Source organism: Oreochromis niloticus, linkage group LG14, assembly GCF_001858045.2.
Source record: "Oreochromis niloticus isolate F11D_XX linkage group LG14, O_niloticus_UMD_NMBU, whole genome shotgun sequence".
Classification (NCBI taxonomy): domain Eukaryota; kingdom Metazoa; phylum Chordata; class Actinopteri; order Cichliformes; family Cichlidae; genus Oreochromis; species Oreochromis niloticus.
In genome coordinates this window covers 37,325,782-37,342,143 of record NC_031979.2, presented here as the reverse complement: position 1 = coordinate 37,342,143, position 16,362 = coordinate 37,325,782, and the positions used below count along the sequence as shown (strand labels likewise).

General features: G+C 41.2%; 1 protein-coding gene across 1 annotated transcript; it reads left to right on the top strand.

Moving 5' to 3' along the window:
* The first annotated feature begins 1,068 nt into the window (after nt 1-1,068).
* On the top strand, nt 1,069-3,418 carry LOC109204946 (zinc finger BED domain-containing protein 1-like). The gene is made up of 3 exons (XM_019367200.2): nt 1,069-2,418; nt 2,595-2,847; nt 3,002-3,418. The coding sequence occupies exons 1-3, from the start codon at nt 1,301-1,303 to the stop codon at nt 3,416-3,418; spliced, it is 1,788 nt and encodes a 595-aa protein (XP_019222745.1). The 5' UTR covers nt 1,069-1,300.
* Nucleotides 3,419-16,362: the final 12,944 nt, after the last annotated feature.

The following is a 16,362-nucleotide window of genomic DNA, read 5'->3' as shown; positions in this document are numbered from 1 at the left end:
ATTCCAGTTGTAGTCTCACTGTGCGATCGCTTTCCCGCAGGCGGGACTGGCAGCAAAAAGCAATCTGGGAATTTGGTTCAAGCGGCGTCGGTTCAAATTGAAACTGATACAACACGTCTGTAAACCAATGAATTGCTAATAATAAAATAGTTTTAAAATCTGATTGTGAAAAGATGATGATCATAGGGGTATTTTGAAAGTGGAGATGATGAGTGTGGGGTGAATCTGTCAGCATCTGTCAAGGTTAACCCGCCCAAAGCATAGACTCCCCTGTGCTCCCTTCTGACTCTAATGGCAGCAGTAATTCACAGACCTGTTACATAAGATTTGTAACTAGTGAATGAGACCCCTGAACTCATTAGGGAAGCGTTTACGTACATCATACATCGAGTGAGTAGTGAGGGAGTTGCTTGGACACTGGCTCCATGTTTCAGATCCAAAAGTTTAATTTACATGCAGTCTGTGTTTTTTCCAGTCCATGTTTCTGGGTACAGAAAGTACAAATTTAAAGCTGGATTATTGTAATGATCATCTGTCTGACATGAGCTTCAAACGCTGTATTCAGCAAATTCAAGTCCAATAGTCCAACCTTGAGAGAGGCAGACACGTGCCTGTTGTATTATCCAGTGGCTGACTAACCATTTCACTACTATGGTGATGAATAAGTTGATGCTATTGTGCTCCAAACAGTCACACATGCATGTATAGCCACCTGCTGCTGCAATGAGCTGAGCAGCCTGATATATACTTGATGTCACTTTGACATTTCTGTGATGCGAAGTCACATTATTTTAATCAAATATTACAGATTCACACCGCTCTTTGCTTCATAGTCGACCGTCCCCGTCTTGGATGTTTGCTCACACGTCTCACAGCAACACTGCATAATGGCATCTGTATGAATACACTGCTGAGAGGAGATGAAACCAGCAAACATGTGAAAGGCAGTTCTGTTTAAGTGAAGACACTACAGGTGAACAATGAAAAATGGAACTAACAGCTATCACCATGAAATACCAACCAAATAAAACACAAGTAAAGAACTAATTATGCATTTGTAACTAGGGGTGTCAAATTATCGCGTTAATTGCGATTAATTAATTACAATGCTATTTAGCGCGTTATGTTTTTTAATCTCGTTAATCTAATTTTTAATCTCTTGACGTCATTGATTTTGTATGAGAGTTGCTATGTTATAAAATCCGTTTTTATGTGCTGGGCTCCTTGTGCTTGACTTGTTGGGGGTGGAGTCACGTCGTGAGGTCAAGGTGAGAAGTGGTGATTAGCTTACAGTGTGGATATGGAGGCGCATCTGAGAGTTGTTGGCCCAATGAACGGGAAATTTGTATTTCATAAACGCCCCGACGGCACCATTGACAAAGGTAAAGTGGTCTGCCTAGAGTGTAAGAAGGAGTTTGCTTACCACCGAAGCAGCTCAAGTTTGGCCTATCACCTCAACGCAAAGCACCCAGCCGCGAGTGCAGCAACAGCTAGCAGTGAAGACGTTAGCAATATAGCAAGCCAGAGCAAAGCTTTTCGCCAAACAAAACTAGAGAATACCCCTCGTATGAGCAAGTCTGCGACCGACAAGCTGACTAATGTTATTGCCAAGTGGATAGCGATGAACTGTAGGCCGATAAATATAGTAGAGGACGAAGGATTGACAGAGGTGTTGCAAATTGCGTCCAATGACCCGTCATACAAGCCGCCGTGCAGGACTACAGTAACGACCAAAATCAGCAAAATGTACGACGGCGAAAAGAAAAACAAACTTGAGATTTTGGCGGAGGATTCTCCCAACTGTGTTGCTATAACCGGAGATCACTGGACCTCAGCTGGCAACCACAGCTATTTTGGGGTGACTGGACACTTTATTGATAGTGAGTGGAACCTCAACTCATTTGCACTGACCGTCATGAGAACAGAAACCAGGCACTTTGCTGATAAATGCGCCGAACAGTTCCTCAAGGTAGCAAATGACTGGGGTATTGAAAACAAGATATCCACCATTGGCACAGACAGCGCAGCAAACATGCTGGCTGCTATGAGAGCACTTCCATATGAGCACATCGCCTGCAATGCTCACATTCTCCAGAGGACCATCACGGTATGTCTCGATAGCAGTGGTTTTGTCGGTGTACTGGCAAAGTGCCGCAAGATTGTTGGTCATTTTAAACAAAGCCCTGCGAGTACCACAGAACTTAACCAACAACAAGTAGCACTCGGAAAGAAGAGCGATCAACTTATACAGGATGTACCCACCAGGTGGAACTCGACTCTCGCAATGGTCTCACGCCTCCTATGTAACCGAGAGGCTGTCCAGGCTACGTTGGACCAACAGAACCACAGGTTGGTCTTGCCAACCGAAGCTGAGTGGGCGAAACTGCAGAGGCTGGAGCTCCTGCTTGAACCATGCAAGTAAGTTCAAATAAACACCTTCCCATTTTAATTATATAAACTACTGTTACATGTGTAAAATCAAAATTAATGAACATAACAAGGAACTTTTAAGGACAATTAAATTGGGAATCAGTTACACTTTGATTTAAATGAATCCAGCTAGGTTTATTTAGCAAACCTCTCCACCTCTGCAGGTATGTGACAGAGCTGCTGGGTGGTGAGGCCTACGTCTCTTGCTCTGTAGTGCTGCCTGCTTTTCGCCATCTGTACCGTGTCATGGACATTACTGATGATGATCCTGCCTACGTGGTGAAGTTCAAGAATGCCTTCCAGAAGGATCTGGCAGCACGACGAGCTAATGGCAACGAGATATGGTTCGAGGTGGCCACAGCATTGGATCCACGGTTTAAGGATTTGAAATGTCTTCCAAGAGAAAAGAGGGAACAGGTAGGACAATAAGGTTAAGCTGGACTAATGAGTCCAATTCATTATCAAATCAAACTTTTATTTATTATATGGAACACAAAGTTCTTTACAAGATTAAATAAAATAAAAAAAAAAGCACTTAGTTTTAATCACAATCATTCATTCATTCATTCAGGTGTGGACCATTCTGGAGAATATGCTCCAGGCAGCAGAGCCCAGAAGAGCAGATAGTCTCCAGCCCTCCACAGAGGATGATGGACCAGCTCAGAAGAAGAGGAGGAGCGAACTCTTTCTGGGGTCTGACTCTGACTCAGAAGATGGAATTGAGTCTGGAGAGCTGCAGCACTACAGAGCAGAACCCAGCATCAGTATTGATGACTGTCCCCTGCAGTGGTGGTATGCTCACTCAGGAGTCTATGAAAAGCTGTCAGTCCTAGCACAAAAGTACCTGGCCTCCCCAGCTACCTCTGTACCCTGTGAGAGACTCTTTAGCCTTGCAGGCCACATAGTGCAAAAGAAAAGGGCAGCCTTGCTTCCAGAAAATGTTACCAGGCTGGTGTGTCTTAGCGACTGGCTGAGGAAGAAGAAATGAGACACATGTGGTCAGCATAGCTGCTGTGTCATTTGTAGCCTACTAGAATAGATTGCTTGATGTTCAGCACTTTTTTTTGTGATGGAAGAATACTTTGATGTGCTAACTTGCAGCACTGCAATGTCAGTTTTATTTTTCATTATCTGAAGCAGAGGAATTTCAGTGCTGTATTGCTCAGAAAAGAGCAGCACTTAATTTATTTGATTTTATTTGTATTTATTTTTCCACTTATTTTACAAAAGAATACAACAGTATGTAAATGGTTGCATCTGTTTAACGTTTGTTAAACAATAAATGACTTTATAAAGTCACTTTCTTTGTTATATATCAGTCTTTTGGTCTGCCACAATAAGTTGAGGGCTTTCCTCAGCTATTTTTAGGTGAGATTAAAAAAGAGATTAATTAGATCAATTAATTAAAAATCATAATTAATTAATCTCTATTTTTTTTTAATCTCTTGACAGCACTATTTGTAACGTTGTCTTTTCAGTCATATGAAAGAAGATGTTCAGTGTTATGGAAGCAAAATATCCCAACATCGATGGATGCAATATACTCATTAGATTGAAGAGACAGTCTTGTCTCTTCGTTGTCATTCACCTCGACTCTTGTGTCACTCGTTCCTTTCTTCCACAAACAGGAGTCTCTCAGGATGAGTTGCATTAAGACAGCAGTGTTTACATTGACTCAGCTGCTTTTTTTCCTTCTCTTAGACTTGTTTTCCTTCAGCACTTAATGGAAATCAAAGGATGCAGTGCACCTCTAAAAGTACAGGAAACGAGTTCCTTACTGATTTATTATCAGTAATGTCTTTAACGAATATAAAGCGACTGTCACAGTTACCGATGTTACTGACTCAACAGGCAGGACTCTGTACTGTGCAGTCAAACAGAAGGGTTTGTTTACAACACTGGTGGATATGTACACTGAAGAAGGTAGGAGAGGGTTCCAGGGATTCCAAGGGCAAGTCCGGGGTCTGGAAAGCACTCGCTCAAACTCCTCTTCGTATTGTCCACAACCAGAAACACACCATCCACTCCAACACCATGACCACTCTCACTCACTCTCATCCAGGAAGGTCTATACAGGGAATGAGGGAGACAGACTTCAGGAAAACACGCAGGAACACAGGGAAATACACAAGAGCCAGCACTGGGCTACACTAACACAGGTAAGTACAATGCTCCAGCGAGGAACAACACTCCAACAGGGCCTTAAGTATGAGGTTCACCAGATGTGATGAGCCACAGGTGTGTGTATGCGTGGGCGTGGAGAACAGGTGAACAGGCGTCGCCCCGGCGGAAAAAACACAGCACCGCAGGACTGACAAATAAAGACGACATGACAAGATGTTTAAAGTATATTTTTTAAACTTACCTAAGCCACAGTTCTTAATGTGCAACAGCTATTCTTGACATACAGGGCCAGTAGAAGCTTATTTTGAGAGCCAAAAGAAGCAAAGTTCACAATAGTGTATTATAATAATGTGGAGGTCACAGCCCAAATTGTCCTTGTCTTTATTTTCAGTGAGTATTTAGTGCTATTGGTGGGTGTCCCGAGCTTTGGTAGTGATGTACAGTTCTAGGTCCAATTAGTGGAATGCAGCTGGAAACACTTTCAGGTCATTGGTAATGTCAAAACGTCCATTCAAGTTATTTTTGTAGGTTACTGTTTTTTTTAAGAAAGAAACAGTAAAGGTGCTCACACATCACCTCATCGTTGTAGTGTGTGTAAAATAAACAGTAAAATATAAGGATCAAAGATTAGAAAGAGAAGTGCTTCCTTATAATAACAGAAGTGTCATGTCTGCTTGAAGTATCAGGTTCAATCAGGAGCTTTAAAGTCCAAAAAGATTTTTATTCCCACCTGGATTCATTTCTATTTGGCAGCATTGCTCTGCTGTGGGAAACAGAGCATGGAACAGAACGGGCATCGGTGACAACAGATATGGTATTAAAGTAAGCGAACTGGGGTGGAGGTGGGTTGCAAAGCAGCATGCAGATATATATCAAGTGTATTCAGTCTAAAGCATCTTAAGAAGTGCATCCTGAGATTTGAAGTTGCTGTAATTGAGATCAGCTCATGTACCAGGGTTGTACCTGAGCCTGAGCTAATGCTATGTTCTGTTAATCTGGTGCTCCAGACTTGACAGAAAGTGTTGAAGGTGGCTGCAGCTGCCTGAATTTACCACAAACACTTCATAAAAGCCCAGATGTGGATCAGGTTGTAATGTGAGAGCCTTCTGAAAATTATCCTTATAGTCGAACTATGAAAAACAGATTTCCCTCTGGTTACCACTGCTGCTGTTAGTGGGTATAAAAGTAGGAACAATGTAAGAACAACGATACAAACTGTGCATGGAGCACACCTAAAACTGACCTGCTACCTCTCACCCCTCTTTGGTCAGTAGCTTCAACTGTCATTTAATATCACAGTATTAAAAAAGTTCTTATTTCTCTGCTCGCGTGTAGCTTCTGTCTTCTGGTGATGATGAGCCCTCTAGCTAATCACCGATGTCACTGTCACTGATTTAATTGTATTGCCAGTGCTGTTTAAAATTCCTCTGTGACCCAGATCTCATCTGCTCATTGCTGGTGAAACACTGAGAGATGTGTCACATTAGGCTGAAAATCAGATGCACTGTTGCTGTATTAATTTTGCCAATGAGAGCGTGGGAATAGAGAGGGTTTTTTTCACTCCCACTGGCAAAGACCACTTCTTTGACACTTGTGATGTATTTAAATTTTTCACATTCAACACTGACATTTGCTACAGCTGGTTTTAGGTTGAAGGCTGCAAACAGCTCTTGTCCTGCTTAATTTAGACAAACATCTCACTCTCTAACAGGCTGTGATGGTCCTCAGTACTTGGTTCTATTGTGATTCCAGCCTTTTGTCTTTCGTTTTTGTTCATATTTTCCTAAAGTTCCAAATATTTCATTGTCTGGTTCTGTTTTTTCCAATAGTCCCCTTGTTTTCCTTGTATCAGCTTCCTGTTTTATTTTGGTAATTGCTGTTCTTTGTAAGTCTCCAATACTTCGACTTCCCTCTCGGGTCTCTACCTGGGTTTGATTTCCCATTTTCCTTTTCCGTTTTCACCTTTGTCCAAGCTGCCCCGTGTGTGTGTTGCAGAATTCTGTCAGATTTCAGATCATCTGTTTACCGCCTCTTTGTCTCCCTCTTGTTCCTCGTGGATTTCTTTTACTTTGAGCTGATGAAAGCTCTTGTTTTGTTCTCCAGCTTGTCTCCCATTCTGTCCTGCACTATGATTCCTCTCTCTAGCTTATCCTGACAGAACCATTATATCATTTTGATTAAATTAAGGTGTGAAACCTATAATCACAGTTAAATAGCTCTGCTTTAATCCTCTTCTGAGTCCCTTTGATATAAATAAATGCTAATTAAATAATCTATCATTTCCCAAAGGTTTAAACAGATCCCAAGTCCCTTTAGTGGTTTGCTGTTACACTCAGAAAAAAAATTATAGAAATATGAGGAAAACATTCAGATAATAATATAATGAATACAAATAAAAAGCAACTGACCCAAAGGAATGTCACATAATAACTAAGATCTGAGATTCAAGAGTCTCAAACGAGGGACTCATACAACAACAGGACACTTAAACAATGTAATGAAATTAACATTAGCATTAGCAACACGTTTAGCCTGTAAAGAGTGCATACATGTTTTTAATCTAGGCTGGTAAAATCAATTCTATAGCCTGAAGGGCAGCAATGATGAGAGTGAGCTGTCATCTCTCCTCTGATTTGTGTTTTTAAAAAACTGTCCTGCTGAGCACAAAATAAAGTGAAGATAATAACATATTTACCTATTTATAAGCTTTAAAATATCTGACAGTTTATCTGTCATGCACTCTTGTAGAAAGAAAAACGGTAAAGTAGCGAGGACTAAAGATTAGGGAAATCCAGAAAAGCAAGCAGGACAAGCTGAAGGCAAGTTCAGGAAAACTTTAGGACTGATGAATGAAGCCAGCTCCTCGAATGGCCACTCACGGCTGACTTCAAAAGTACAAGTTTAGTTGTATAACACCTTTCATAGAAAAGCAATTCAAAGTGCTTAACCGAGGCAAAAGGAGATGAATACATTAAACACCAAACAAATCATTAAAATAATGTATATCAATAATAAAAATAATGATCACAATAAGTTAAAAATCTAAACCAGTGGATGATGTCAGCACCTCTGTGTCCATGTTTTGCAGAGTCTGACATCCAGAGCCACATCCAGCGGCACGTCAGCTTCAGATGCCGTGAGACTCAAATCTCGCTTCCCTGGAAAACAACAACACAGCTCAGAGATTTTCCAAAAGAGCCACAATGATGTACGATTGATTGTACCATCTGCCACTTTTCCCTCTGTGGATCTGAACCAGTGTCCTCCGGGATACATCCTACCAAAATCTGTTGGCAGGAAATTCCCTGTCTCGTTTGGGCAATGTAGTGATTTCATTTGGTTTAGCACCCCGCTCTATTTAAAATTCCTGTGTGACCTAATTTTCAACACTTCATGTGGCTTCAGGACAGAAAGAGACATCATATCTGACTCACATTTACTTCACACATCAGATGTTCCCGCATAAATTAAGTGAGTTTTGGGGGTCGGGGGAGGATGACTGACATGTTTCCACAGAACCAGTCCAACCGTTGGATTTCTTTACTCGGACTATTTTTTTTACATTATGTAAGAAAACAGAAGGACTTGTGAAACAAAGTGCTTAACAAAATGTTTCAGAGTTTCTCACTACTTTCTCAAAATAACTTGTACACTATGGGCAAACTGGGGTATAGCTCCCACAGCAGTTAATCCAGGAAGCAGCCTCATACAGTGTATGAATCCATATTGGTCTGGAAGGGAGACGATGATGACTACAACAACTTCCTTCATAGAGGATCAGTTGAGGAGATGCATCATTGCTCAATATAAGAGAAAGAAGGATTGTTTTGAACTGTGAATCATGCAAAGCCACTGTTGCAGAGTTCAAACATAAAAGTATGAAGGATGTCTGAGGGGGGACATGAAGTGATGGCAGAGAAAGGACCCAAGCATAATACACACCAGCAGGGTTTAAGCTTTTATTGGCCGTAGGAAAGATTCACAGCCTACAAAAGAAAAAATAAACAAGAATCTATAAAAAACAGGGAATGAGGAGCAACAAGAAGAAACCACTTGACAAAAGGAAAGTGACGACTGCACCCCTCTCTTTCTTCTCAGATTGCCCATTCTTGTTCCTGAGGAACACGAGGAGAGAGGAGACGAGGGTCTCATTTTATAATCATGTAAATAAAGTGCATCTCAGATTGTTTTGTAATCTCGCAAGTCGTTCTTTATTTTATGATCTCAGATATAAGCTTTTAACATTTCTTTCAATTCACAAACAATCGCACACAAAAGATAAAGAAAAAAAGCTTTGATCACGCAGATCGTCTTAAATAACTGAAACAAGTCATGAAGACAAAGTAGTCCATGAGTCCTCCTCATGGTTTGCACATCCCAGCTGTGTGCCACTCCTCTTTAATGCTTATGAGGTAAAAACAGCTCCTCAGTGATGGGACCTCCTGCAGCCTCCTCTGTCTTCTGTCCTTCAAAAAGAAATCCTTTAAGATGCAAGTGCACTGAGAGAAGCTTTATATGCAAAAAGAGACACAGGTGAAGACAAGTCACAGATGGACACATTCCAACATGGATGGGACTAATAAGAATTGACAGACCGCGACACAGGAGGGTAACATTGGAGAGTAAGACAGGATTCATAGGCTGTATGCAGTGTGACGTAAGATGAAGTCTACGTACCACAAAGAGGGATTAACCTACAGAAAAAATATGTAAGTAACAAGTATTCATAACCCAAAATTATACCCACTGCATTTAGTTCACGAGGATAATATAACTGGTATCAAGAGTCATGTTGCTGATGCAGAGAATTGTGCTGAAGCTGTCTCTGTCGCCTAAAACAACAAAGTGAAACAGGAAGTAACCAAAAGATGAATAACTAACACTCAATCACACTAATCACACCGCACCTTATACTGGACTCATCCTAATCCTTACAGCATACCTGTGGATATATTTATATACTTTGTTTCGGTATATAACGAGTGCATTACCTCTTAAACTTATTTTTATCTTTATCTCATTTTCCTATCCAAAGAATGTTTAATGTAAAAACCTACAGCTGTAAATGGAGAGATGTCAAACTGTGTTTCATTGTTCTGTTAACAGTGACAATAAAGATCCAACACTAAAGACGAGAGAGGGAAACTCATAACGTAACAGGAGAAAATAACACGAAGTATTTAAAACTAATAGAAGCCACAGAGACCACGACAAAAGGCTGGACCTAAAACTTCTGATTTCCACTGCAGACCATGTTAGTGTAACAGTCTTTATCTGGTATTATTCCACTTGCCTGACATGTCAGTGCACCTCTTGGTGTGGCTTGTTAGGTGAGGCTGGCTGCAGTCTGCTGAAGCTACACGAGAGGCGAGTTGTATTGTCCCGCACATAATGTAGTTATGTACTACAGATAGATAATACTTGTTTGATCAACTGACGCACACAGAGCCTCACACCAGTTTGTGCACTTTTCATTTGTTTACTATTGTGTAAAACTCTGTATGCTAAAGTGTAATGCTAACAGGATGTTCTGCAGTAGCGTGCTGTGCAGCGAGCCATTTGTACTGACCTGACACCATGTTTCCATTCAGGAAATAAATCTGCATCAATCAACCAGAGACTCCTCGTCTTCTTTAAAATTACAACACAGTCGAGGAGTTGGCAGGTTTGTTTGGGCCGACCTGTTCTGACCGCTTACATTAGCAACACTACAGGATCCACACTGGTATCTGCAGAAGGTAGAGGCCACCAGTCGCTGCCACTGTGGATTCATTTGTTACAGATTATTTGACAGAGACTTGTTGTTGCATAAAAATAATAAACAGGCTGCAGGAGACTTCACAGTGAAATACACTTTATCTAATAAGTATGTACATTTCCATAGTTACATTCATAGTTACATCCATCTGCCATTGTTAATGCACTCTGGCATGGCAGCTAACTGAATGTTTATTATCTATTATTTGTAATTCATGCTTTGGCAAGTACTTGTCTGTTATTGCACTAATGAAACACATTTGAAATGGAAATTGATAAAGTGAGGAAGACACAAGTAGAAAGAAGCGTGTGTGTGTGTGTGTGTGTGTGTGTGTGTGTGTTGAGCCTACAGGACAGGCGGTCCTATTAGTGCTGATCCGGTGTCACCCAGCGGGCCGCACAGGCTGTGATTATTCAGATTAGGGTGTTTGTTAAGGCAGTTCACTGATCAGATGTGTCAGTCGCTGTGACTGCAACACTGGTAATACACTTGAGTTGGCAGTTTTACATCCAGTAGCTGTGGGAACTAAATTTGGCTGAACAAAGTCTTGCATTCTCTCAGGGAGCTTTTACGTACTTGCCAAACAAGGTCCTCACACATGGGCCAGTGCAGGCCTGAAGGCAGGAGAAGACTGCTTCTGCTCAAAGGTTACCAGATCACCTGACAGCAGGTAAACAAAACAGAAATAGTATCATTTACACCACCATGGTGCCCTCGAGGAAGGTCCTTAACCCAGGGGTTCAATGGCAAGCAGGTCACAGTGTGTGCTTTACTGTGTTACTGAGTGCATGAGATCAGGCCACTGATATTCAGTATAATTCAGGTTTATTCATATATAACTCTCCTCTCGCCCCTGCGGGCGATCTTTATCCTTCAAGCTCGGGTCCTCTACCAGAGGCCTAGGAGCTTGAGGGTCCTGTGTAGTATCTCAGCTGTTCCCAGGACTGCGCTCTTCTGGACAGAGATCTCGGGTTGGTACTTCTCCAGCTTTCTTAATCTCATGTTCCTTCTTCCTGATGTAGCTGTCATTTGATGAAGCTCTATCACTATGGCCGTCTTCCTCTGCTTTTCCACCACTACTATGTCCGGTTGCTAAGCCATCACATTTGTCTGTCTGTATCTGGAAGTCTCACAGGATCTTAGGCCAGTCATTCTCGACCAGCCTGGGGGGAATATCCCATTTTGACCTCGGGACTTCCAAGGCATACTCTGTTCCTGTATACTCTGTCAGCCACTTTATATATTGTGTATAGTCCCAGTTTCTCTTGATGCATCCAGCTAAGGAAATCCTACAAAGCTGTGTCCTCTCGATGTTGCATTGTCAGTGGGAACCAATTTATACCAACGATCTCCTCAAACAGTTACCTGATTTAACTCTAGTTATAAACCTTTTGAGTCTGTTAAAAGTAGAGATAGTGTCTGCCTGCTGAAACCAAACTTGGAGCTGGTTCCACAGAACAGGGGCCTGAAATCTGAAGGCTCTGCCTGTTGTTCTTTTGAAAGCTGTAGGAAACATGATCTCTCTCGCTCATCCCTGTGATTATTTCAGCTGTAGTCTTTTGGATTACTTGCTTTGAAGAGTCTAATATTAAGACATTACAATAGTTCAGCCTCAGCGTAACAAAGCTAGAAAGAGAGTTAGCCTTGTTGTAGAGTTAATAGGAACCCCCAAAACAAAACAACATAAGTGTTGGCCTAAAATACAGTTGTGGCTCTTTTGCCTAATGGGAAACATCTGTCTCATGTGCCTCCTTTTTCATTTGTGCACACCTTTGCAGTGACAGGTGTTCATCAGAACGCGATGAGCTTCCACTTTATATAAGTGTTATAATCAGCCAGACCCAACAGATGTGGACTGTCAGCGTTTGGCGCACTTATTAATTTTCATCCCATGTCGTGTGTTACTGTGAAAGACAGCTGACATCTGGGACAGCGTGGAGTGTTTCCTCAATCGGTGACCCACAGACAGTCATTTAAAGACCTGAAACATGGTAAGTTGTTGAAGTAAAGACAAACCCTTTCAGCTTTGTTTTGGCAGATTGTTGAGAGTCCTGTGGTTATTAATTATCTTTTATTATCAGGAAATATATATATTAGATAGAAATGCTTATTTCTAGATTATTAAACAAAGCAAACTGTATAAGACCTGGAAAATGCTCAACCAAACGTTTCTTCATGGAGACTCAGTATGATCGTGAAATGAGAACAACTTAATTTAATTCTTCTGGTGGAATATTGAAGCTGCGTAGATGTCATGTCATGTGTAAATGATAGAATGTGAAACAAAAAACAAAATAATAATAAAAACAAACAAGCCTTTGAATGTGTACCATTCTGTTCCATTCTCCGCTGGTTCACCCACCAGGTTTGAAGGCGATCAGATGGTTTTTGAGACAGGAAAGAAACAGATGGAGATACAGAGATTTCTTCATTTCGAGATTTCAAAAGAAATGCAAATAAAATCTCACAGTAAAAACAGCCAAGTGTTAAATTCTGTAAACTCTATAAACACTCAAAATACACGCACACAGTGCAAGATGATGGATACACTGCTTTAACACATAAAATATGCGCACACACACACACACACACACACACACACACACACACACACACACACAATGGATCACTGTAACTTAACAAGGGTCACAGTGGGAAGCTGTAATATTATTTCCCCTTCACTCAGTCTGCAGCAGGTGGGCTGCAGAAGAGTCTGATTCTAACAAGGAGCATATGACTGCTGTCAACTTCACTCACATCATTTAGCGAGCGCACACATGCACAAACACAAGACAAAAAAACGATGACGCAAATACAATATTTATACTTGCACGGCACCTTTGCGTGCAACAAAACAAGCTTTCACCCGGACAGAAAAACACTCAGGCAGATGAATAAAGATAATGCAAAAACATGCTTACTGCAAACTAATAGTTTTGTTTACTATTGGAAGCAAAACTACACTAAATATCAGCTGGATGCTATCGGTATCAAATACCATCTGCAGGTTTGAAAGGTTGCTTTTAGAACTTCTATCATTCTGTAAAAAATGTAATCTGTGGCTGAGCATATCTGTAGTCACTGAAGTATTGAAGCAAAACCAAACTGTGCCTACATGTGTCCTGTACCTCTGTCAGAACCTCTTGGTGTCTCAGTTTCTGCTAAACAGTGCAGCGCTCCAGAACATGGACAGCATGGCAGCTCTCAACAACCTGTCTTTAAATTTCTGATTCTTACAATGATGAAGTGTGTGGTGGATTTTTGTATGATATGTATAACTATGTAACTATATACACTATATATCTATGTGCACTGAACATATATATTTTAACTTTCACATAGAGTCTTAAGCACAAGACATTTTGCTTCACCGTGGTTTATTAAGGTTTTACAGTAACAGGGCAGTTAATGCTGCTGAGAGTTCGCCTGAATAACTCACTCTCCACCTCCGGTAACTAACCTTCCCTAATACACACTCAACGTCTTTCATGCAGCACAACCAAAACAGTAACATTGTAACAGAGATCCTGAACACATCACGATAAAATATCATATGATACAATCACACACACACACACACACACACACACACACACATACTTTGAACCTACAGTGAAGTGTTTTTATATATGAGAAAGCATGTAACCTATGTAGTTATAAGATTATATATTATAAGATTGTGCCACTTGCTGTGTAATATTTAATAATCAGGAACGTGTCATGACCTATTGTGATAAGCCAAAGCTAAAGGGTAGCTGGAGTCCTGACTGGCCTCTGGCCAAGACCTTGGCCGCTACCTGACCCCTGCAGCTGTGTTTGGCTGGAGGACGGGTGGGAAAGTTACCCAGCAGCAGGGGGCGGGGATACTGGTCCCTATTATTAGGGGACCAGAGTACACCCCAGCACTTTTTCCCCCTCTGCTGTTTCTCTCTGTCCGTCTCTGTGTTGGTCTACTGTCTGTGCTTAAGGCTGTACACCCCGGGGTTTTGCTTTGCTTGCTTTCTGCTATGTAACTCTCTTACTAAATGTCTGTATGTATTTTTCCTGCTGTTCATATGATTCAGTGTATTAAACTCTGTTCCAAGAATTCTACTCTTTTCCAGAGCATCTTTTTGAGTGTCTTGATTTTAATTGGATCTAAAAGGGTTGGATCTCCACATCGTTGGTGGCAGAAGGTTATCAGGATGGCTTCAAAATTTGCGACCACAAGTGTCACAGTAACAAAGCACGTTGGCTCTGGTCAAAAGGGATTATGCTGAAATTATGTTAAAGCAAACTGATTCCCACAGACGTCTACCATCCTCCCCATCCATCCTGACTGAGCCTAAGTTATTCTGCCAAGACAAAAGGGAGAAACCTCTAAAAGGAAGGTAGGCCAAGCTTGTAGGATCATTAAGCAGACATTTTAGAGGCTGCCATTCCTCGGACATTTGCTTTTTACCAAGTATTATGTGAGAAGCATGAATCCCAATCATATTTATTTATTTATAACATATTTAATTCTAATAAATACCAAGTGTTGAAAACATCAGGCACATTTTTGGATCCACTGTATATAATTTAGGTTAAGCACAAATAGCAGAATATCCTCGTATGTGTTCAGGCTCTGTGTGAAGCTGTCATACCTGCGGCTGTACGGGCAACATTGTAGCTGTTCTTTGTGTTCTGTAACACAACTGTGCTTTCTTCCACTTTTCATCCTATCACCTTCTTAAGCAAGGATCATATGATACTTATTAGCTACACATGCTCACAGAGATGAATAACAAATCTGTCGTGTTGTTTTGTGTCCCTCCCTGAACATCAGACAAGTTGAAACTTGTGCCTCTAGTTTTGTCATTTTAAATAAGAATTGAAAAGGGAATAAATATTATGGACATTTTTTGTCTTACAGGTTTGCATACAGCTGTCAGTATTTGAGCCGGGCTCTGGAGAGTGTCAGTGTTGATGGATACCAGCGTACACAGAAATCCTCATTGCTTCTTAAAGACTCTAGTTTTCATAGTTATTAAAGTTTCATATATTTCCTTAATAAAAGAAAAGACTAGTTCATGATCTCACTTGTGGCCTTAGAAATTTAGAATAAGTGTTTAAACATCAGACTGGAAAGAATGTGGAGATTGGTGGACATGTGCAATCATCCAGCGTTTTTTCACGACTCATCTCTGCTGACTCGAGCCTGTCTCAGCTGACACGGTGCAGTAAATGTTTTACACCCTGTACAGGTTACCGATCCATCATCAGGCCATGCACAGAGACACACAACGCTGCACGCTCACACCTGATTCAGAATCACCAATTAACCTAACAAGTATATCTGTGGCTGCAATAGGAAGTCGGGAAGATCATTAGCTCGTTATCTGAGGTAGTGCCATGTAGGCGAAAAGATATAGAGGCGACAAAGTCCACATTAGAGGCTGACAGGGTTATTATGGGATTCGTCAGCTGACTTGCTGCATTTTCAAAAATATTATTACACTAAGTTTGGTTTTGTTGTGCATCACCTTGCTCTCACTCACTGTTTGGCCAGGTTTAGCTGGGACCACCACTTGTTTTCGTACAAAGATTCTGCTTCAGGTTAAAGAAGATGATTCACTTTGAAAGCTGCTTGGATTACCTGGGTGATAAGGACGGTGGGCAGATTCGCAATCACAAAAGGTCACCTACATAATCCAGTATGACTCAACCCCCAGCTGTCATACAGCGAGAGGCAGGGTACATAGACACAGGGAGACAGACAACCATGCGCACTAACACCTAACCCAATTTAGAATCACCAATTAACCTAACATTTCACCAGGCTTCCTCCCACAGCTCCAGAGAGAAAATCCACACAGGCACATGGAGGGCAGGAACTTCATACAGAAAGACCCCATCACTGGACAGTTCATTAAAAAAACATTTTAATATCGATGGGTCATTAAAACATAACTTAGTTTTATGAAGACGTTTTCCATCTGCATTGAAGAGGTTTTCTTTTGGCATGTTAGGGTGCTATGTTATGAATTTGTGGTTGTAAGACAGCATCATGAAGGACGGTGATCACCCCT

Bases quoted from the DNA above. Each gene is read 5' to 3' on its own strand.
- LOC109204946 (XM_019367200.2), top strand. From the start codon at position 1,301: ATGGAGGCGCATCTGAGAGTTGTTGGCCCAATGAACGGGAAATTTGTA. The intron at 2,419-2,594 runs GTAAGTTCAAAT...CCACCTCTGCAG, and splicing joins CTCCTGCTTGAACCATGCAA to GTATGTGACAGAGCTGCTGG. The intron at 2,848-3,001 runs GTAGGACAATAA...TCATTCATTCAG, and splicing joins CAAGAGAAAAGAGGGAACAG to GTGTGGACCATTCTGGAGAA.